General features: G+C 36.6%; 3 protein-coding genes across 3 annotated transcripts; all 3 read right to left on the bottom strand.

The window, feature by feature from the left end:
- Positions 1-2,392: 2,392 nt before the first annotated feature.
- On the bottom strand, positions 2,393-2,978 carry LOC111219493 (transcription factor HES-5-like). The gene is made up of 2 exons (XM_022742183.1): positions 2,874-2,978; positions 2,393-2,756 (listed from the first exon to the last, which is right to left on the bottom strand). The coding sequence occupies exons 1-2, from the start codon at positions 2,934-2,936 to the stop codon at positions 2,424-2,426; spliced, it is 396 nt and encodes a 131-aa protein (XP_022597904.1). The 5' UTR covers positions 2,937-2,978; the 3' UTR covers positions 2,393-2,423.
- Positions 2,979-7,835: 4,857 nt separating this feature from the next.
- On the bottom strand, positions 7,836-8,404 carry LOC111219504 (transcription factor HES-7.1-B-like). The gene is made up of 2 exons (XM_022742200.1): positions 8,282-8,404; positions 7,836-8,168 (listed from the first exon to the last, which is right to left on the bottom strand). Exons 1-2 carry the CDS (start codon positions 8,402-8,404, stop codon positions 7,836-7,838), a joined length of 456 nt encoding a protein of 151 aa, XP_022597921.1.
- A 3,258-nt stretch (positions 8,405-11,662) lies between these two features.
- LOC111219502 (transcription factor HES-7.1-B-like) lies at positions 11,663-12,266 on the bottom strand. Its single transcript, XM_022742196.1, has 2 exons — positions 12,144-12,266; positions 11,663-12,026 (listed from the first exon to the last, which is right to left on the bottom strand). Exons 1-2 carry the CDS (start codon positions 12,264-12,266, stop codon positions 11,694-11,696), a joined length of 456 nt encoding a protein of 151 aa, XP_022597917.1. The 3' UTR covers positions 11,663-11,693.
- Positions 12,267-24,094: the final 11,828 nt, after the last annotated feature.

The raw sequence follows: 24,094 nt of genomic DNA, 5'->3' as shown, positions 1-24,094 counted from the left end.
CAGTCAAGCTAATGACATAGTTTCAGATTTGTGAAACCCCAATTGCCTTCGTGAGAATGCAAAATTATAGAATTGTCAAATTTTTTATACATATACACCACATTGGATCAGTTCTAGCCCAAAAGCCACTATATAATGTTGCAAAAAAGGTTAAATTTCCCTTAACTGATAAGATCAAGCTAAAAGTCAGAAACTAGCTTCAGCGCTGTACTGTCCACACTGTTGAATAATTGATGTAGTTAGCGATTATGACCATAATGCCATGGAAATGTGGGTGTAATGTGTGATGTTTTAAAGTATATTGGTGCTTGCTTGTGTTATAGCTGAATATAAGCTTTTATTGTTAGCAGTTAGCAGTTACATATAACTAAGATTAGCCCCAACTTCCACCAGGGGCAACAGTAAAGACATGCAAACTAATAACTATAATCTATCAACATAACAAACATTATTGCCAGAGCTGTCTTTCTGCATAATGAGTACTTTACCTTTGGTGCCTACAGTATATTTTCATGTTTATAGTTGTGTACTTAAATAAACTTTTGACTGGATGGCTGTCACTGTTAACTGTGTGAAATAATTTTCTTTTTCAGTTGTTCAAAGTCCAGGTATTATGAGGTTGTAATTCTGAGAAACAGCATTCATTGCACGTCAGCAAAATTCTCATTTTAAATAGGTTAAATTTGTTAACTTACAACAGACTGAATTTTTTCAAACACTCAAAAAAAGTGAATTCGTAAAGCTGAGTTATATTGAGGAACAGTTCTAACTTTTAAAGCCTGTGTCCCCTTTAATCTCTGTCTCCTCAGGGCAAAGGTCTGGATCTATTGTCCCAAAGGGCTCTGTGAGTGAGTTATCTCTGATTTCCCACACTCTGTCCTTTCACTGCTTTTACTGGGGGAACAATAGAAGTGTGTCCTATTTTATGTCACATTAGATACACTGTGTGAGCTCTTTAAAAAGAGAAATGGTTAACTTTAATTTTTTTTTTTTTACATTAATGCACACAGTTCTACCAAAATAATGGTGCAGCAAAAGTGTTGGACACATTTTCTCATTTGGTTAGATGACTTACTCCAAATATGACATAAAATTGTTAATCCCTCTTCATCACAAATCATAATCAAACTTGTTTACTGTCTTTATATTTACACTAAACATGCTTGTTATGAATGAACTGGTACTGTGTGTGCTGAATTTCATTTTGATGTGTCATTGAAAGGTAGGAACACTGATGGAGACTTCTATCAATTTAGAGAAAATGAAAACAAAGTAGGATGTCTGACTTTCATCATTATGAAACAGATCACAATGACAATGACAATGACATGGAAACATTTTCATCTTACAAAGTTTGTTTATTCAACAAGGCACAATGAGCCACAGCAAGTATGAAAGCTCCAGAGGTGATGATACATCACAACAACAACTTGTAGATTCCTACAAGACACACTGTACTCAGAGAGAGTAAGGGAACAGCTGTCTTTATAAAAGACAAACATTTTACAATATTGGAGGACACTGTAGTCACTCTCCTTTGAGAGTTTTTTTCCAAATGGATTAAACTTTTGTGATTACTGAACAAAAGAAACAGTTCAAATTGACCTCACAACAGGTCAGATTCTTAATAACCAAAAAATGTAGTTCATTCTCAAAAGTAAAACTTATATTGTCACTGGAAAACTGTGACAATGTGACATTAAAGAAACCTTTTACAATAAAAAGATTAACATGTTGATCTTAAAACAGATCAGTTTTGAATAATCACATAAAGTGAGAAAAAGTCAATCATGACAAAATGTCCATAAACAGGACAATTAAGATGTTTGATCAAAATGATCAATAGTACTGAAGAGGCAACAAATATCACTGTTGCATTATATTTTACCAATACATGACACACAGTGAAGCCCAAACATATCACAGTAAAATTGTGATATTTAGCAAAACTTAAAAAAAAAAGAAAAAAGAATAAACATTTGGACCTTACAACAGATCAGTTTTGAATAATCAAAGAGATTAAAATATCGTAAACATCAATTATGACAATATGTCCATAAAAAAGGACATTCAGTAGTTTTTTTTATCAAACTGATCAATACCAATCAAAAGATAACAAATGTTACCATAGCATTATACACCACGATACATGATGTATTGTGAAGTATGATAATAATAATTGCTGATGCAATTATATTTGATTCATGCAACATGCATGATCTCTTTCTTAACTTGAAAGATATTGTTGTTGTCATTTCCATTAGGAAATCTCATCTTACACAAAGAAACACACAAAATACAAACTACAGCCTTCTGTTCATACAGAAGAACAAGTCCTTAAATTTCATAGAATTCAGTTGCAGTAATCTTTGACCAACATGGTCACCTCAGTTTGTCTAGTAGTAAGTCCAGTCTGTAAGTGTCTACCACGGCCTCCAGAGGGCGCTGTTGACTGGACTGTTCTCTTTGGTGATGCTGGTCTGGACTGTGGAGCTCAGGAGAGAGAAGTCAGCCTCCATCAGGTTTTTATCAGAGGAAGACTGCAGCTTGTTGACAAGGTTCAGCAGTCTTCTCTGCTGTTGATTCTGCTGCTGCAGCTGTGTCAGGAAGCAAACGGTCATCTCCAGGATGTCTGCTTTCTCCAGCTTGGAGTCTGGCTGCTGTTTGAGGAAGTCTGGACCCAGCAGAGACTTGAGCTGCTCGATGCTGCTGTTGATTCGCTCTCTGCGTAACTTCTCCACCAGAGGTTTTCTGAGCTGCAGAGAGAAGAACAGAGTCATTAATAAACATATTCTGGAGTATAGTAAGTGTTAGCATTAACAAATACAACTTGTCATGAATGAAGATTGAGTCTCCTTGAATCTCCAATTTACCTTGTGGGTCAGAGTCAGATGCTCCTGAGAGTTGGTCATTGGTGCAGTGATTGTAGGTGCCATGGCTGGATCTGTGTGCTGTCGAGGTGTCTGTAGAGAGAATCTGATCTCTGCTGTCTTCATCCCTCCTATTTATAGTCCCACATCTCCATATGAATGTGTGGGTCTTGGTCTGGCAGGAGTTTCTCACAGTCTCAGCCAATGAGGGAGCTTGGTGAGACAATAAGGCATGTGGACCAGCAACATGCTGAATGGTGTTACATTGCCTGGCGGACAATAGTTAAATTTCAGGGGAACAGGTGGAGGACTGGGGGTGATGGAGAGAGACTCACAGAGCTCTGTGTGAACCTGGGAAAGTGGTGACCCTGTAGAGAGAGCAGATCTGCTGCCTGATGCTGGGATCAATGACTTTCACTGAGCACATGCTGATCATTTTGTCACACACGTGGGACAGTGAAAAATACATATGGTTACAAAATACAGTTGATATGTAACTAAATGAAATGTGTTTTGGAAGTAGAATAGTAGTGTCGAAACATTTCTATTGTGCCATAACCTTAAATCTAGCAAGTGCAACTCATGCCACTTTTATTTTGTCGTAATAATGTAGACAAATTTTCATTTTGACCTTTTCCCTCTTTTTTACAAATAAATTACTGTATTCTGGAAGTCAATTCAGTTGTCTATTAAAAAAGACAATAATGCCTGTAATTTATTTAAATTGCATATAATAACAATCAAGCTCATGCTGCTGTCCAGATATCAACATCAGTGTGAGTAGAAAGTTGCCCTCAGTTTCCCATACTGCCTCCATGTGCTGTGGTCAATGAGCCACAAAGCGACTTTGAATGGAGCTTGTGTGGCTGATACTGGACATGTGTTGTAGTAGGAACAGAGCCTGACGTCATCAACCATCTGGAGGGAAAGAACACCATTGGTTGTCTTTGACAGTTTGCAAAGTTTAAAAGTATGATGACAGTTTTATCATAAATGTCAGCTCAAGATATTTGGCAGATTATTGAGTCAACTTTCTATCACTGTCACACATTTTGATCGTCTAATCATAACTGTGCCTTTTATCAGCAACTGGATCAAATTTTCAGTGTGGGAGGTTGAGGCAGCTGTTTCCTGAAGTGTGCCAAATCCCTTTGGAGAATAGTCGGCTGCTGGTGGTGTCAAGAATGCTAATCAGTGTAAACTCTTCTCTCCAGAGCTTTCCCACACTCTGTGCATTAAAAGACATGAGGGCTTTTCCTAAATCCAAAAGGCCTTTTCAAGGCTCATCTTTTAATGTGTTGCAGGAATTCTTTTTGTTTGTCTTTAAATTGAAAAGCTCATCATATCTTAATTTCCACATATGTACAATCAAAGTCTGTTGGCAACATCATCTACAACATTCAAATATTTATATAAAAAATATATAATATAAAAACCTGTAGTGTAAAAATAACCAATATGCACTGAATTCAACTTGTGATACTTGGCTGTAGTCATATTCTTTCAGTAAAACACTGACCTCCCTTTTTTATTACTTAATAATTGTTTTTTTCCCAGTGTCTTGTTTTGAATAGTCAAATATAATAAGGTTATAATACTGAAATGTTGATTAAATAAAAAAATAAAATAAAAAAAGTATATTTGAAAATCTGAATAACAACCTACTTTTACTCTTTATAGGTAAAAATTTGATATACGATTTAATAACAGATCAAGAAGTTCCCCTTTTTTCAGTCAGTGTCCCTTTTAATTGTTGTCTCCTCAGGGCAAAGGTCTGGATCTATTGTCCCACAGGGCTCTGTGAGTGAGTTTCTTCTGGTTTCCCACACTCTGTCCTTTCAGTGGAGGAACAATAGAAGTGTGTCCTATTCAATTTCACATTAGATACACTGTGTGAGCTCTTTAAAGAGGGAAATGGTTCACTTCAAATTTTCAACATTAAAACACATGACATAAACAATTATACCAAAATAGCAGTGCAACGACACCATCTTTGAAATGTCTGTATTCTAATTTTTTTAGGATTTGACTTATTCCATATGAACAGTGAGATTATATATTTTGCTAAAAACCGTGACAGTGTGACGTTAAATTAAAACTTTTATATTTACAGTCATTGAAAAGAATGGATGAACAGATCAGTTTTGAATAATCACTTAAAGTGATGTAGACTCCATTAAAACAATATGCTCATATAAAAGGAAAATTTTATGTTTTATCACAATGATCACTAACAATCAAAAGATAAGAAATATTACCATAGCATTGTACACTACGAATACATTAATTACAGGATGGTACACCTGAAACCATTGAGTTTATATACAGTCTTTGTATTTGAGTGAAATTCAGTCCAAAATCTGACTTTTTCTGTTTAGTTTTAAACTGAGCAAAAGTTTTCTGGTGTTTCCTGATGTCGAGATGTAGCAGGTGTGTCCTCCGCCTTGTGGCTGTTAGTTGATGTGAGTAGAAAGTTGCTCTCAGCTTCCCACACTGAGGCCATGAATTGTGGTCAGTGCACTACAAAAGGAGTTTGAATGGAGCTTTTGTGACAGATGCTGGTCGTGTGCTGTAATGGAGACACAGCCTGACGTCACCAACCAGCTGGAGGGAAAGAACCTCATTGGTCGCCCCAGAGGTTTGACATTTTTTAGGAATATAATCAAAAATAGATCAAGTCTTGAGAGTTATACTAAATTGGCAGCTTTTAGTAGAAAAATAAAAAACATCCAGTCCCCATAGAACCATTGTATCATTAACTAGTTAAAAATTGCTGTTTTAGATTTGGGGTTTTTGGGGGTTGAGGCAGCTGTTTCCTGAAGTGTGCCAAATCCATCTGGACAATAGTCGGCTACTGGTGTGGTTCAGGATGCTAATCAGACCTAGCTATGGTTCACTTGTCCAGACCTTTCCCACACTTTGTCCACTGACAGTTACTGGTTGCCATGTTAAAACAAGATTATCTTGTGTAAAGCAGGATTCAATATTTTTTTTATTATATTTCATTGTATTTCTTTGTTTTTAACACAATATTACAATTCAAATGTGACATTAGCAATAGATGATGGATGTCATTGGATTATTTTTTCATTTTCTTTAAAATTGCAGTAAATTGTCAAAATAAAATCAGAGATAAAAAAAAAAAGGCAAAACAGATCTTAATTTCTCAGAAGCACCACAGTGCTCTTCCCGAGAGTCATACCGAACAATCTTATGCTTTGTTCCATTCGTATTTTATAAAGATTCAGTTTCTGTAATAATATAATTGTGAGACACTTCAAAGTTTTAGTTTCATCATGTTGTGTAATATTAAAATTGTAAGATATGTTATCCAGTACTTTTAAAATATTGTTTTCCTGAATACAATAGAGTATCAACTTCAAAAGCAGGCGGGTTTTCATTTTGATCCCCACATATTCCTTTTTAACCTCTTCAGGACAGAGGTCCCAGTCTATTGTCACACATGGCTCTGTGAGTATGTTTTCTCTGGTTTCCCACACTTTGTCCTTTCACTGCTTTCACTGGAGGAACAATAGAAGTGTGTCTCATTACCCATCACATTAGGAGACGATAGTTATCTTTAACATTTTCACATTCCAACACAAGGAACCGAGAACCGAACCAAAGCTATGACTCAGCAACCTTTGGAATTTAACCAGAGGCATGAAGAAAATTTCTCCACTTGGTTTGATGACAAACAGTGACCCACTGCATGTAAATCAAGTTAGATGGATAATACCAGTTCATCAAATCTCTTCATCAATCCACATGAAAATGTCTTATTTTCAGATTGAAGACAAAATAGAGAGCACTCTTCTGCCAGATATGAATGATGACCGTTACTATTTATTGATAGTTATATCACATCACTCTGGTAGTTACGTAATAAAAATGTTAAAAGGACTCTTGTCCTCCATCCTATAGTAAGTTAGTGTAGTAACTTTATATGTAAGCAGGTTTTCATTTTGATCCCTCCCTATTCATAGAATAATGTATAAGCACTCTCTTACTAGAGTAAGAAAAATGCTAAATAAGACACTTAGAAAATGATCCCTAGTCACAACAGCATAACCAGGCAAGAATAAATAATGGGTTGAAACAAAAACTATTTAGATCACATTGATTTTATTTATTGAAATGAAGTCAGTGATGCATTTTATGAAAGCTCCTACTGGAAGCATATAAATGTGATGACACATCACAACAATAACTTGGTAACATGGCCAAGGCACACTGCACTCAAAATCAGTAGAGGACCAGTCGTCTTTACAAAAGACAAATAGTATGAGATTCATCATCATCATCATCATCAGTTAGTTTTACTATGAAACATAGATTAAAATGAAGATAATCTGCACTTTATAGCAAAGGAGAATACTGATCTTAGAACAGATCAAGTTTAGATAATCACAAAGTGAGGCAATGCATTTTCACTCAAAAAAAGCTCATTGGGATTTCAGTCTTAGACTGTATCAGAAGCAAACCTTTTCAACAAAAGGATTTTAAAAAACTTGCACATTGACCTGATAACTGATCAATACTTAGTAATCAAAGACACTGAAATGAAGTCAACTGAAAAAAATGTCCACACAAAAGACAATCAGAGTTTTTGATCAAAATGATGATCAACACTCAAGAAGTATACTTCATTTCATGTACCACCATAACGTGATGAAAGTTATTTATCATAGTAAAAACTCATTTACTTAAGGTTTGATATGATTCATGCACCATGCATGACATTGGTTCATTCTTAATATGAGAGATAATGTCACTCTGTTTCACTGTTTCCACAGGAAATGATGTTTTTCTTAACAAGAAAGTTTGAAATAGACAAAAGTATATAAACAGCCTTCTGTTCATACAGAAGAACAAGTCCTTAAATTTCATGGAATTCAGTTGCAGTAATCTTTGACCAACATGGTCACCTCAGTTTGTCTGCTAGTAAGTCCAGTCTGTAAGTGTCTACCACGGCCTCCAGAGGGCGCTGTTGACTGGACTGTTCTCTTTGGTGATGCTGGTCTGGACTGTGGAGCTCAGGAGAGAGAAGTCAGCCTCCATCAGGTTTTTATCAGAGGAAGACTGCAGCTTGTTGACAAGGTTCAGCAGTCTTCTCTGCTGTTGATTCTGCTGCTGCAGCTGTGTCAGGAAGCAAACGATCATCTCCAGGATGTCTGCTTTCTCCAGCTTGGAGTCTGGCTGCTGTTTGAGGAAGTCTGGACCCAGCAGAGACTTGAGCTGCTCAATGCTGCTGTTGATTCGCTCTCTGCGTAACTTCTCCACCAGAGGTTTTCTGAGCTGCAGAGAGAAGAACAGAGTCATTAATAAACATATTCTGGAGTAAAGTGTTAGCATTAATAAATACAACTTGTCATGAATGAAGATTGAGTCTCCTTGAATCTCCAATTTACCTTGTGGGTCAGAGTCAGATGCTCCTGAGAGTTGGTCATTGGTGCAGTGATTGTAGGTGCCATGGCTGGATCTGTGTGCTGTCGAGGTGTCTGTAGAGAGAATCTGATCTCTGCTGTCTTCATCCCTCCTATTTATAGCCCCACATCTCCATATGAATTTGTGGGTCTTGGTCTGGCAGGAGTTTCTCACTGTCTCAGCCAATGAGAGAGCCTAAAAAAGTAAAAGGACTGTTGAGCTGCCACATGCTCAGTGGTCATATTAGTAGAGGACAATAGTTAGATCTCAGGGGAACAGGTGGAGGACTGGGGGTGATGGAGAGAGACTCACAGAGCTCTGTGTGAACCTGGGAAAGTGGTGACCCTGTAGAGAGAGCAGATCTGCTGCCTGATGCTGGGATCAATGACTTTCACTGAGCACATGCTGATCATTTTGTCACACACGTGGGACAGTGAAAAATACATATGGTTACAAAATACAGTTGATATGTAACTAAATGAAATGTGTTGTGGTAGTAGAACTCAATGTTTAAACATTTTTATTGAGCCATAACCTTAAATCTAGCAAGTGACCCCTTTATTCTGTCTTAATAATGTAGTTCAATTTTCATTTCGACATTTTCCCTCTTTTCTGAGAGGGGTAATAAAATATTATTATATTATGGAAGTCAATTCAGTTGTGCATTACATAAGGCTGCAAAAGGCAAATTTCATGAACAATGATTGTGCTGCTGTCCAGATGTGGACAGTCATAAGTGTGAGTAGAAAGTTGCCCTCAGTTTCCCACACTGCCTCCATGTGCTGTGGTCAATGAGCCACAAAGCGACTTTGAATGGAGCTTGTGTGGCTGATACTGGACATGTGTTGTAGTAGGAACAGAGCCTGACGTCATCAACCATCTGGAGGGAAAGAACACCATTGGTTGTCTTTGACAGTTTGCAAAGTTTAAAAGTATGATGACAGTTTTATCATAAATGTCAGCTCAAGATATTTGGCAGATTATTGAGTCAACTTTCTATCACTGTCACACATTTTGATCGTCTAATCATAACTGTGCCTTTTATCAGCAAGTGAATCAAAATTTCAGCTCTACACATGAGGCTGGGAGGTTGAGGCAGCTGTTTCCTGAAGTGTGCCAAATCACTTTGGAGAATAGTCGGCTGCTGGTGGTGTCAAGGATGCTAATCAGTGTAACAACTCTTCTCTCCAGAGCTTTCCCACACTCTGTGCATTAAAAGACATGAGGGCTTTGACTAAATCCAGAAGAACCTTTTGAGGCTCCTCTTTTGGTTTTAAATTGAAATGCTCATCATGTCTTTATTTCCAAATATATACAATCAAAATCTGGAGTAGTGGAATCTGTTGGGGAAATCACCTATGACATTCCAAAACTTTAAAAACCTGTAGTGTAAAAATAACCAATATGCACTGAATTCAACTTGTGATACTTGGCTGTAGTCATATTCTTTCAGTAAAACACTGACCTCCCTTTTTTATTAGTAAATAACCTTGTTTTTTCCAATGTCTCTTTTTCAGTGGCCAAATCTCAGAAGGTTGTAATACTGAAATGTTGATTAAATTAAACAAACATAATATATTTGAAAATCTAAATAACAACCTCCTTTTATACTTTACCTAATTGACAGAATGTTTTTCAATGATTTTGCTTAGTCTCAACTTTAGGAAATGGCAATAATGTGAAACTGGTGAAGGCCATTTTACCACAATCAAAAAAAAAAGGTGAAAAATTGATACATGACTTAATAACGGATCAATAAGTTCCATTTTGTGATTCAGCGTCCATTTTAATCTCTGTGTCCTCAGGGCAAAGGTCTGGATCTATTGTCCCACAGGGCTCTGTGAGTGAGTTTCTTCTGGTTTCCCACACTCTGTCCTTTCAGTGGAGGAACAATAGAAGTGTGTCCTATTATACGTCACATTAGATACACTATGTGAGATCTTTAAATAGGGAAACTGTTAACTTAAAAATGAATACACACAGTTCTACTAAAATAATGGTGCAGCAAAAGTGTCAGACACATTTTCTCATTTGGTTAGATGACTTACTTCAAATATGACATAAAATTGTTAATCCCTCTTCATCACGAATCATAATCAAACTTGTTTACTGTCTTTATATTTACACTAAACATGCTTGTTATGAATGAACTGGTACTGTGTGTGCTGAATTTCATTTTGATGTGTCATTGAAAGGTAGGAACACTGATGGAGACTTCTATCAATTTAGAGAAAATGAAAACAAAGTAGGATGTCTGACTTTCATCATTATGAAACAGATCACAATGACAATGACAATGACATGGAAACATTTTCATCTTACAAAGTTTGTTTATTCAACAAGGCACAATGAGCCACAGCAAGTATGAAAGCTCCAGAGGTGATGATACATCACAACAACAACTTGTAGATTCCTACAAGACACACTGTACTCAGAGAGAGTAAGGGAACAGCTGTCTTTATAAAAGACAAACATTTTACAATATTGGAGGACACTGTAGTCACTCTCCTTTGAGAGTTTTTTTCCAAATGGATTAAACTTTTGTGATTACTGAACAAAAGAAACAGTTCAAATTGACCTCACAACAGGTCAGATTCTTAATAACCAAAAAATGTAGTTCATTCTCAAAAGTAAAACTTATATTGTCACTGGAAAACTGTGACAATGTGACATTAAAGAAACCTTTTACAATAAAAAGATTAACATGTTGATCTTAAAACAGATCAGTTTTGAATAATCACATAAAGTGAGAAAAAGTCAATCATGACAAAATGTCCATAAACAGGACAATTAAGATGTTTGATCAAAATGATCAATAGTACTGAAGAGGCAACAAATATCACTGTTGCATTATATTTTACCAATACATGACACACAGTGAAGCCCAAACATATCACAGTAAAATTGTGATATTTAGCAAAACTTAAAAAAAAAAGAAAAAAGAATAAACATTTGGACCTTACAACAGATCAGTTTTGAATAATCAAAGAGATTAAAATATCGTAAACATCAATTATGACAATATGTCCATAAAAAAGGACATTCAGTAGTTTTTTTTATCAAACTGATCAATACCAATCAAAAGATAACAAATGTTACCATAGCATTATACACCACGATACATGATGTATTGTGAAGTATGATAATAATAATTGCTGATGCAATTATATTTGATTCATGCAACATGCATGATCTCTTTCTTAACTTGAAAGATATTGTTGTTGTCATTTCCATTAGGAAATCTCATCTTACACAAAGAAACACACAAAATACAAACTACAGCCTTCTGTTCATACAGAAGAACAAGTCCTTAAATTTCATAGAATTCAGTTGCAGTAATCTTTGACCAACATGGTCACCTCAGTTTGTCTAGTAGTAAGTCCAGTCTGTAAGTGTCTACCACGGCCTCCAGAGGGCGCTGTTGACTGGACTGTTCTCTTTGGTGATGCTGGTCTGGACTGTGGAGCTCAGGAGAGAGAAGTCAGCCTCCATCAGGTTTTTATCAGAGGAAGACTGCAGCTTGTTGACAAGGTTCAGCAGTCTTCTCTGCTGTTGATTCTGCTGCTGCAGCTGTGTCAGGAAGCAAACGATCATCTCCAGGATGTCTGCTTTCTCCAGCTTGGAGTCTGGCTGCTGTTTGAGGAAGTCTGGACCCAGCAGAGACTTGAGCTGCTCGATGCTGCTGTTGATTCGCTCTCTGCGTAACTTCTCCACCAGAGGTTTTCTGAGCTGCAGAGAGAAGAACAGAGTCATTAATAAACATATTCTGGAGTATAGTAAGTGTTAGCATTAACAAATACAACTTGTCATGAATGAAGATTGAGTCTCCTTGAATCTCCAATTTACCTTGTGGGTCAGAGTCAGATGCTCCTGAGAGTTGGTCATTGGTGCAGTGATTGTAGGTGCCATGGCTGGATCTGTGTGCTGTCGAGGTGTCTGTAGAGAGAATCTGATCTCTGCTGTCTTCATCCCTCCTATTTATAGTCCCACATCTCCATATGAATGTGTGGGTCTTGGTCTGGCAGGAGTTTCTCACAGTCTCAGCCAATGAGAGAGCCTAAAAAAGTAAAAGGACTGTTGAGCTGCCACATGCTCAGTGGTCATATTAGTGGAGGACAATAGTTAGATCTCAGGGGAATAGGTGGAGGACTGGGGGTGATGGAGAGAGACTCACAGAGCTCTGTGTGAACCTGGGAAAGTGGTGACCCTAGATGTAGCCAAGGAGAGTAGAAATGTTGTGAAACCAGTTTTGAACTTTTAGATTTCATCCAAATTTCCAAGAAAAAAAACACTGATTATAAAATCTTCTTCCAAAGGCCATTATTTTGAATTCTGTGAATATGTTGCAGCTTTTTATGACATTTCACTGTATTTTAATGCTAAAACTCCAGATAATCTAAACTTTTTGAATCGTTATGTATCAAACTTTAAATGAAACTCTTTAAATGAGATGAAGTTATAATAGGGTGACATTGTTAAGCACTTCACGTCAGCAGTGTGTGTATGTTGTGTGTGTGTGTGGGGGGGGGGGCAGTGTGGTTTACTTCTTGCTACAGATTTGTTGTACATTGAAATACGGAGAACCTTTTTATCTAGGACTTTGAGGAAGTTGATGAAAACCCTGGAGCTGAAACATTACAACTTTTATCATTCTTTAATCTCTGCGTGAATCCTTTTTTTCTATAGAGCATCTGGTTTTACATTCATATTCTGTGACCACTGAATGGTTATTTATTTTAAAGACTAAATCATTTAAAAAATCTTTTGCTAACTAGATTTTGGGGTCCTAGACCCTCAAGGGCCCCAGATTCATCTTCCATCTTGTGACTCTGTTGTCCTTAGTTATTTTAGTTTACATTGATCTCATTTGTTTTAAAGTTCTGTTATTATCAAATTGTTTTTTTTCTGTGTCAAATATTTGCACACACACACACACACACACACACACACACACACACACACACACACACACACACACACACACACAAATCTTGGGCAAGGTGGTATTATTCCATCACAGAAGTAGAATTATTTTCCTTATCAATATGTCTGACAGTCATTTTCTTTAATAATCACATGGTTGTTCTGTGTATAAAATATCAGAAAACAGTGAAAATGTCCTGAAACCCATGTGAATATATTCTGATGTCTTGTTTAATCTGACCACCTGCCAAAAATACACATATATTGAGTAAAATAGCAAATATTCACGTTCACGTCATTTTTTTATTTTTTATTTTTGGCATTTTTCAACATTAATAGCAACATCCATGCAACAGCGCCCTCCTGCGGTCCGAATGTGGTGTAACACCTTGAAAGGTGAGTGATTACTTTTGAATATCACATGAGAGGGGGAGTGATGTTGTATTTAAAATCAGCATGGCTGTGATACCGTCGTTGACTTGTCATTGTGTTTTCAGTTCATCAAAGTTAGCTCCAACATGTTGTTTGCCTGAAAGTGTCTTGTCTGCCTTTGTGATGTCATCATCCCGTCGTCATGCTGCTATAGCCTGCCAAGGCCCACCCATGTGTCCTGCAGTGTGCCCTTGCCCCTTTCACACCTGAATTTGAATTCTACTTGTAACCTCAGTGTCACACACTTGCAGGAATTCTGAGCACCACGTTTTACACTTTTGTGCTTTGTACTGTATGTGTACACAGACATTGACAGAAGCTCTTCCTCTTTCAGTGTCTTTGTGTTGCTTCACCACTGTTTTTATACATATGTATATCTATAGATATATATACAGTATCTATAAATCTCTGCAACAAATTCTTCACATGTATCATTTGTTCAGATTTAGTCAAAGTCTTGTTTTTATTACAGTATATGGTAAATGAAGTTTAAATGGATGATTGATACATCTTTTATCTTCTGAAGTCCTTAGAATGCTTCAAAACATTTCATAGTCAAAAGAGGAGCTGCTTATGTCCTTATCTTTCCTTTTGTGTTTTTATAGGGATGGCAGAATCCACCTCGGGCCAGAACCACACCTTGCCCAGCAAGAAATGGTAAGTCATGCACATTACTCCACCCCATACATTTAGGCTCAAATCACTCAGTTCATTTCTGTTAAAAGCAGTTTTTATTTTGTGTAATTGCATTTCCACACAGATCATAGTAAAATGTTTAAGATGAGTTAAAATGATGTTCTGTTTATTACATTTAAGTTGTTGTCATATCAAATGCATCAGAAAACAATGTTGATATGATTATTAATATTTGGCTTGAATATTAAAATACTCGTTTGGAAACTTGCTGTGTGTGATTTGTTAAGGAAACAAAACTGTAACAATACGTGTACCTTGGCTCAAATTAGGGTCAAAATGATTTTGAGCTTGTAAAGTGATGTTCACAAATAATTCCAATGTTTGTAGTTGTAAATCAACCTTTGTAAACCTGTAAGATAGATCTGCTTGAGAAATTCAAGTTTGCGTATGTGAAACAATTGCGCTTGTGTCAAAGAGATTTGTATTTGTTGAAAGTCTGAATCAAAACTCCACAAATGATCAGTGTTGAGGTTGAACAAAGACACTGTAAATGAAGAAATGGATTTGTCAACATCTGTGTTGCGATACAGAGCAGAAAACTGTAAAAACGCTGGTCAAAAATTCCCACAGTGTGACACTGAAGTGACAAGGATCAAATTCAATGACAATTCATACTTGTCAGTGTCACACACTGTTGCACACTGAGTTTTCCAGTTTTCTGATTTTGATCTCTGTACACAGACGTCCACAAAAGCTTTTCTTCTCTTCCTGTGTCTTTGTTTAAGCTCACCACCGATCATTTGTTCAGTTTTGATTTGACACTGTCTCAACAAATACACATCTCTTTACCTCAAGTGCAACTGTTTCACATATTGAAAACTTGAATTTTTCATGCAGATTTATTTTCCAGGTTTACAAAGTTTGATTTCCAACTACAAATATTGGAATCCAAATCCCTCTGGACAACAGTTGACTGCTGATGTGGTTAACCATTTCAATCTAACATCTCAAAACAATGAATTCAGTAATTAAAACTCTACCAAAACTGAATCAATTCCAGGAAGTGGCAGTGCAAAGGCAATGATACATCAAAAGCATCAAAAATATCCAAAATTGTTGGAAGTCATGAAATATTGCACATAACATAACACATAAAAAAAAAAACATCCACTCAAATACTGTACATCTAATTTTTCTTACTAACATATGTTTTTTTTCGTTGAGACTGCATATAGCTATCAAGATATTGTCATTATAAATTACTAGACATGCTTCAATTCATATTTCCTGTGCATGGTTCCTGTTGTTAGTGTCTATGATTATGTAATATTAATTCTGAAACATATGAGCAAGGATGCATTGTGATACCACCACATCCTTTCTTAACCTGTGTCTCTCCAAGGTAGAGGTCTTGATCTTTTGTTCCGCGGGACTGTGGGAGTCACTTTTCTCTGGTTTCTCACAGTGTGTCCTTTTTAATGAGGAATCAATACAAGTGTCTCAGCCTTTTGAAATGTTTTAACTATAAACCAGTTCCTCATAGAAGACCTGGAGCTGATGAGTGCACCAAACACTTTTTTTTTTTCATCTAAATATTGTCAAAGGCACATTGAAAATTTGAGAATTGAGTTTGTTGATAATGATCCACTCAAATACATAATCCACATCATAGACCGAAGTGGATTATGTCAGTTCATCAATCTAATTCAACTACTTTTAGATTTCAAATAATATAGGTATTTTATGAAGTGGTTAATATTATTCATTTGATCTAAATTTAATAAATCTTAACACAAGGTCCACTTAGTCTTTCCAGATATTCCAACCACATCTCATAAGTAAGTACACGTAAGTAACCTCTTTGCTTTGATGTGTCCGTACCGGCGACAGCCAGGCATTATGTTTTTGGGTTGTCTGTCCGTCACATTCTTTTGAAAGCGATAGCTCAGTAACGCTGTGAGGGAATTTCTTCAAATTTGGCAGAAACATTCACTTAGACTCAAGAACGACCTGATTAGACACTTTTTAGCCATAACTCAAGACTTCACATAGCAATTATGACAAAACTTCACACAAATGGTTAATGTTTTATATGATTCTGTATAAACAGGGATATAATCTAATATTAGTCTGAGTGGCACAGACATGAAACGGTGAAGCCGTTACTAGTTTTGTTCTTGGAAGAAAAGTGTTACTTTTATAAATGAATTGCATCTGCACCTTTATAACATGATCAGATATTGTCATCACTTACTGTATTTACAGGAAAGAGACCAACCATTTTCTTTAAGTGGATAATTGATATCAGCAGCTTTTATCCAAAACTTGGCAACAACCAAAAAAAAGGTCCATGATATATTTATGTAATGGTCAAAAAAGGAATGACCCACCATACATTAATGTTTATGTTAATGTATTATGTATAGTGAAGTCATGTGGGTCCTGGCCAGTAACGGAAGAAGGGACTGTTAATGGTAATCTGTTGTTAGGTAATGACTAAAGCAACTCAGAGTTTACTGCTCATGTCTGACCATAATTATTTTCCACATTTCAGGAATTTGTTGTAAACACATCACAATCGGTGAAAACATCAAACCACAACATCATAGCTAATTAAAATCTCTTTATTACAATCACATGTACATCATCATATTCCAAAAGGCTTTCTGTCATGAAAAGTACCCTTGCACAGACAGATGGAGGTGGTGTTGCGGACTGGATGGAGGGATTGTCAGATGGAGTAAAACAAGTGTTGAGTTCCCCAGCAGCAAGCGTCTCCGCTCCAGTGTGCTTTTAATTTCACATCACATGAGGACAGCAGCGCTATTTTCAGCTCTCTGAGTCCTTGTGTAACGTAAGCAAAGAGAGTGATGGGGGGCGGGTGGGGAGAAAAAATTCCCTCTTTGTCATCCATTATTCAAACTGTTTGAGTCACAGCTGAGAGAGAGGGAAAACATGGAAACAAACCAGGTGGAGGTTGGATTCCACCTCTCTGAGTCTCAGTGTTTTAAAGTGTTTTAAAACAGTCTGACATTTCTATAAATCTTCATGCTCTCCCATCTTCTCCAGAGTCAGATGAGAAAATGGATATCAGTTTCATCTGTGTGTGTGGGTGGGATTACAGATAGGAACATGGGAAGAAAAATTAACATGAAATTGTTGCCAAGAATGAATGAGATGTTTGCAGTCACACAGGTTGATGTAAGTCAGATTAAAGAATAAACAGCAATTAAGTCAACATACTTTTTCAATCAAAATGATGAACATTAAGATAACTGCTCCCTAGCAACTTTTAATACAGCTTTTGTAATCCTGGGTTGTATTTAATTGCCTTATTACAAATATCACAGGGATTTTTAATTAGGTTTTCTCTCTTGTGGATTAGAACCCTGGAGTCCTGCTTTCACTTTGGCTTTCTATTGGCCTTTTTCACAGAGGAAATTTTGACACAGAAGGGAAAGCACAGTTGTTACTAACAGCATTTAACAATGGCTCTGCTCTATTGAAGTGTCCCAGTAGGCCATGACAGTATGGCAGTTAACCAGAATGCCAGGTCCCTAAGTATCTATGTGAAATTCAGTCATTCCTAATTTTATTATTTATACCTATGCTTTTTCTACTATGACATTTCAAAATGTCTTCCAAGTAAAAATCTTATTATGGTGCATTGCATGACTAACTCGTTAGCTACTTTGGAGTTGGTAGAAAGTGTTTTTTTTTTTTTTCTACATTTGCCTCAAGAGATGGCAATTTCATTTGTTCTGCCACCACTGGTCAAGACTGAAATATCTCAACAACTACTGTATTGGATGGATTTCCATAAAATTTGGTTCCAATATTCATGGCACCCTCATGAATTGTAATGATTTTAAAGACACCCTTTTTATCAAATGAAAAAGCTCAAAATTTTATATTGGTCAGTTACTCCAAAACTAATGACATTCCCATCAGTCTCAGCAGTATATTTACATGTACGTTAGCATGCTAACACATTAAACTAAGATGGTGACCATAGTAAACATCACCATGTTAATGTCATTGTAAGCAGTTAGCGTGTAGCTCACAGTACTGCTAGCATTATTCAGTTTTTGATGGAAATAAACAAATTGTTTCTCCCTGGTGCCTATATTCTATAAAACCACAGCTTCTCATTTTTATATTTCAGTGTCTATATCCATTCAATAAAAATATTAAACTTTTAAATTGTACAGTTCTGGAGTTGTTTGTTGTTGTTTTTCTTTTCTTCTTCCAGTATTTGAGCTTAGCAGGGCTAAACATGTCCTAGACCCATCTCTGTGTTTGACACTCAGAGATGAAACTGATATCCATCTGAAACATCTGACTCTGGAGAAGACAAAGAACAAGAAGACTGATCTGAAATGTCGTAGTGTTTTTAACAATACACAGCAACACAACACAACAGTGCTACCATAGTAACACTCTAGCGGTTGAGGACAGTGTTTTATTGTTGTGTTGCTGTGTACACCGTACTGGCGGAGATTTTGCTGTGTGTCCTCAGGTGGTCAGTCCTGGGCGTGTGTGAGCATGTGCTCCAGAGTCAGCTCAGCCGACAGCGGGGGAAGTGGTCGGCGAGGCCAGCAGCACCACGATGCAGATGGTCATTTTACTAACCCTAACCCCATTTTTTTAATGGAATTTTAATTGTTTTTAGCGTGTAATTATGAAGGACATTTTAAGACATTTTAGCTATTAACACTCAGAAAAGTGCTGGGTTGTTTCTGTAAGTAAACACATTGTTGGGTTAATAATGCTTGGTCAAAATTCTGGGTTGTTTCGGGTACTGTAAACAAACAGTTGGGTTGTTCATGCTGGGTCAAACGGTTGTGAAGGGCTCCTTTGCAGCTAAACACTTGGTTGGGTTATTTTGACCCAGCAGATGGTTCATTCATTTTCCTGCTTCTCCACTTTCTGGAACATTGTGGATGCATCTCTGACAGGCACATTTTCGGTACGTTAATATGAATACTTAACCTATATTTTTAATAATTTGTGGTAACGGTTGGGCCTTAAACTCTGTAAATATATAAAAGGGGATCATAGGCGTTAGAGTGTTTTTTTTTGTTTTTTTTTAATCTTTATATTTATTATTATTTTATTGACATTGATTAACTAGCTAGCTATTTTTTTTAATAGTATCTAGCTAACTTTAACAGTTGTTTTAATGTGCTGAGCACACCACACTATATACGCAGCCTTTTTGAATTTTACAGTTTAATGTATGCCGGTCTCTCAGCTTTATTGTTCATCTTCTTCAGTAACCATGAGCACATCATTTCAATTTATTAATATCTACCAGCATCCTAAACCAACAAAACCAGTGAAGTGGTGGTGAAATTGTTAAGCTGCTCGTGGAATGATTAGTTTGAACAGTTCATATGGAAAGTATTCAGACCCCTTCAATTTAACACATTTTGTCATGTTGCAGCTTTATGCTAAAATAAAATAAAATCGTTTATCCCCTAATCAATGTACACTCAATGCCTCATAATGAAATTATGGGATATGTCATCAGATATGCCATCAAATGCTATGCTATGACATCAAGTGGCATAGCAAAGTGTCTGAATACTTATGTCAATGTGATATTAATTTTTTAAATAAAAGTGCAAAAAATTCTAAAATTCTGTTTCTCTTTGTCATGGAGTATTGAGTGTAGATTGATTAAGGGATACATTTTTTTTTTTTAAATTTGAGCATAAAGCTGCAACGTAACAAAATTAAAATATTGAAGGGGTCTGGAAATGCATTCTACCTGCTGAGCTGATTGGCTTCCCTAACTGATTTGTCAAATAGCCATTTCTTTGTTTTCTTTCCTAACAAGTGTTACCTGCAAGCCCATATGATTTCCTCAAACACTTTGTTCTATTTACATTGTCTTCCATGTTTTCAAAATGTATCAGATATAACAAGACTTCAGGCAGCAGAAAAGCTCTATGAAAACTGGGCAATAATAATGATATAATAAGTCCAGAGTACTGTTTCAAAATAACTTTGACATTTAGTTTACAAAGACTGAGTTTCAATACAAAGTTAAGTTGTTTGCCTCTCACATATTTGCATTTTGCCATATTTTGCAATGTTCATACAATGTTTGCAAACAATGGTTTTTGGTGATCCTACATTTTTTTTCTTTGCATTTTGATGTAAAATAAGCTTGATTACTTAAATGTAAATTATATTGCAACATTAAGTGACTGATGTTTAATCAACAGGTGGGGACCAACTTGGTAGAGAATTTGCTATATGCAGAGCCCCATCAACCATTGCTACACATTTTGTGCCTTGGGGATGAAACAACATACCAGGCCTTCACCATCATTGCAGGCATGGAATCAGACTCTTTGCTGGGAGCTGTTGATGTTTTGCATCAAGGCATTCTTTATATTTGATATCAATTACACCAAACACCCCACCCCCCACCTGGGAGTTCCTTCACCATGCTGTTTATAGACTTTAGATGGTCTATACAAACAACTTTTGGACATGTGTTCATGTAATGATGTTGTGCTACAATGTTTTGTACTGCTATAACTTAGAAGCGTGTTGCAATGTTTTTTGATTCTTATGGTTCTTATTCTTGGGCACAAGCATGGATGTGTGCCATTTGTTTATAATTCATAACAATGGTTATTTGACATGTTTAAAACTATGTAAACATACTCTGCTATGATTAATATTTAGTTTAACATGGTTTTCCAACATAAAAAGTGAAAAACTGGGGCTGTAAACACATCTAGGCTTACTTCCTCATTGAAAACTCTGGATCAGGCCTTATCCCCCACCCACCACCGCTGCTTGCGCTAGGGTGAGAGGTACAACAGTAGCGCATAAACATGGAGAGCCATGATTATGCGCTACTGTTGCACCTGTCAACTCAGCCACATGTTTAAGCCTCAGTCAGACACAGATTCAGGAGTTTTTGAGGAGTGTATGTTCACCGAAATCAGCTACTAGAAGTATCAGAACGATTAGTGTAGTTAATTGTTTATGTTGTTAGCTTGTAACTGGCAGTGGCTGACACAGTGTGAATGGATATGCTAATGCAAACTCTTGCTCTCTGTACTGACAAGGTTTCGTTGACTGGTGAAAGAGCAGAGAGTATCAAGATGGTTAAAGGAGAAAACATCAGAGAGACTCAGCCACATGTTTGAGCCTTAGTCAGACCCAGACTCAGATGAGGAGTCTGTTGAGACCAGAACCAGAGACGGATCAGAACGGTTAGTGTAGTTAGCATCTTTTATTTGTTTATGTTGTTTGTTAGCTTGTAACTGGCAGTGGCTGACACAGTGTTAGTGGTTGTGCTAATGCTAACTCTCTCTCTCTCTGTACTGACAAGGTTTCAGGTTTACTTAGCCCCCGTGCTCCCGTCCTCACAAGTTCATAGGATTGGTTCCTTAGGTTTGTGACGTATGAAACTCTGGCTGTCCGAATCTGTTTTTGTGAGAGTGTCATTGGTTCACTGCAGTTCAAGGTGGAAACACTTATTCATGGTGTTGACTGATTATTTCACAAATCATATGTCTGTATTATATAAAAACATCATATGAACATGTTAACAAGGTTTTTGTTTTTTTTTACTGAAGAAGCTGTTCTAGATGAGTTGCTTGTTAAATGCAATTTGCAAGACAATACAAACATGTAAAAACAACATTTTCTGGCCTCTTTTTGTATAGTATGTCTTTGTATGATTATGGGAAATTATACATGATCATAATAATGATAATAATAATAATAATTGTTATCATTATTATTATTATTACATTATTTATTAAATGTAAAAGTGGCAAGATAATGAGACAGAAAATAACCCAGCAATATAGTTAATTTCACTCTAGGTTGGGTCAAATGAACAACCCAACAAATGGGTTAAATAGTAAAACCCAGCAGTTGGGTCAAATCAACCCAGTATGTGTTCTGTCCCATATTAACCCAGTGGTGGGGTTAAGGTTGGGTTATTTTTTAACCCAGCAGTTTTTTGAGTGTACTCATAATTTATGGATGCCACATGTAACATTCAGAACAAACTGAACCACTTTCTATGAACTTTGACAATATTGTGAGTGTTAAACATACTAATACTACAATGTTAATCTGTGTGCTGTATATACAGCCTCCATAACACAGCTATAAACCTACAGAATCACATGATAAACCATTGGAGGCGTCTGATGGCATCAGTGTGTCCTGTTGCTTAATTCAACCTCATCTGCACCTTTTGACAAAATCAATATGTACATGTCATAAAGACACAAAACAACAGTAAAATTCAATTTAGCCATGTAAAGAGACAATAATATTCACATTTTGTGTCCACTCTTTGAAAATGGTAAATCAAAGTTTTTTAAAGCCAGCTTTTAAGTAAATGAAGTATATTTTAAAGATTTTAAAGATCATGAAAACTGTTCACATTGGTTTTGTAACCATCACAAGAAAAATATTGAAATATGTTCAACACAATGACAATAAACTGACTTTTTTTACTCCTCCATAAATCACTATGATAGTTTATAAAGAAAACATCAACACACACTGTCGTTCTATCTACAGTCGTTCCACTGGCCTCGGTCCCTTGTACAGAAAGGTAGGGAAAACTTTAAGGTATAAAAAATGATGTGCAAAAAGTTGTTTTCTTAGGTCCCTCTCATGAAAAACAATGTAGAGAATAATGTAAATATCTACATAACCTTTCCTCTTGCTATTTTAGATTCTAGGATTACTCTGCACTTGTTGTGACTCGACACTTTTGTGCATGTGTTTGATTTAAAATTCATTACTGCATTCGATGGAAACCTGACAGGTAGCGCACACAACACTGTCATTGTCATATTAAAACTAGCTTGAGGTATTATTGCACATTTTCCCGAACTGCAGACCTGGAATCGGTAGATTTCAGATTTCCTCACACTGTACCTGCTTGTAGTGGAATGTCAAAAACGCTGACTGGCGCTCCATCTGTCCTGACTGTACAGACGCTGCAGCAGTCTGGACAACCTAATGTAAAGTTGATTTGAGGTGTATCCTCTTTTCTCAGTCAACACATCGCTGCAGATTTCAGTAAACATGCAGAAGCTGTACCTGGGAAGGTAGATCTGTAAACATCCTGCCAACAGTAAAGACATCAGCAGGAACGGGGAGCCATGAGCCATGAAGGGCCAAAGAGTTTATGCTGCATTCACGCCAGAACAGCAGAACAGTAAGAATGGGGGAAAACCTCCTGTTATTATGACTGTGGGTCATTCACACATTATGGCACTTTCAGACAGGGGGCTGCTGCAGCAGCTGCAACTGCTGCCCAGCAGTGTTGGTGTTCTGCATTTTAACTGGGTGGCAGCACGATGCCTTTGGCTAGCTAGCTCCAAACAAGTTGCTGCCATCCATTTTCTCTAATCTGATCACATAGCTTAAAAGAATGGGTTGGAGCTGAAAATAAAATATTGAATTATGAATATGACACGATTAAAATAGCAAGTTATATTAGTTAAACTAATATCATAAACCTTATCATTTATTATATAGTAACAGATTGGTAGAGTATATTGTGTCGTAGTAACTCCAGGTAAATTAAATTGATTTATTTTTTTACATTTCTTTAGATTTTTTCACCAAGTAAGATGTGGATGTCAGAAATTCCTGAAACCTCCAACTCAGAATTACAGATTGGCGTGAACATGTTTTGTAACTCAGCTGCATTTAAGTGCGGCCTGAAAAATAAGACGTGAATGCAGCATAAAACTCCACCCCAAACACTACAGCAGCTGATTTTACAGATTAAAGCTGTGATCGAA

Source organism: Seriola dumerili, unplaced genomic scaffold, assembly GCF_002260705.1.
Source record: "Seriola dumerili isolate Sdu_G_001 unplaced genomic scaffold, Sdu_1.0 BDQW01000066.1, whole genome shotgun sequence".
NCBI lineage: Eukaryota > Metazoa > Chordata > Actinopteri > Carangiformes > Carangidae > Seriola > Seriola dumerili.
This window is presented reverse-complemented; position numbering and strand designations above follow the sequence as displayed.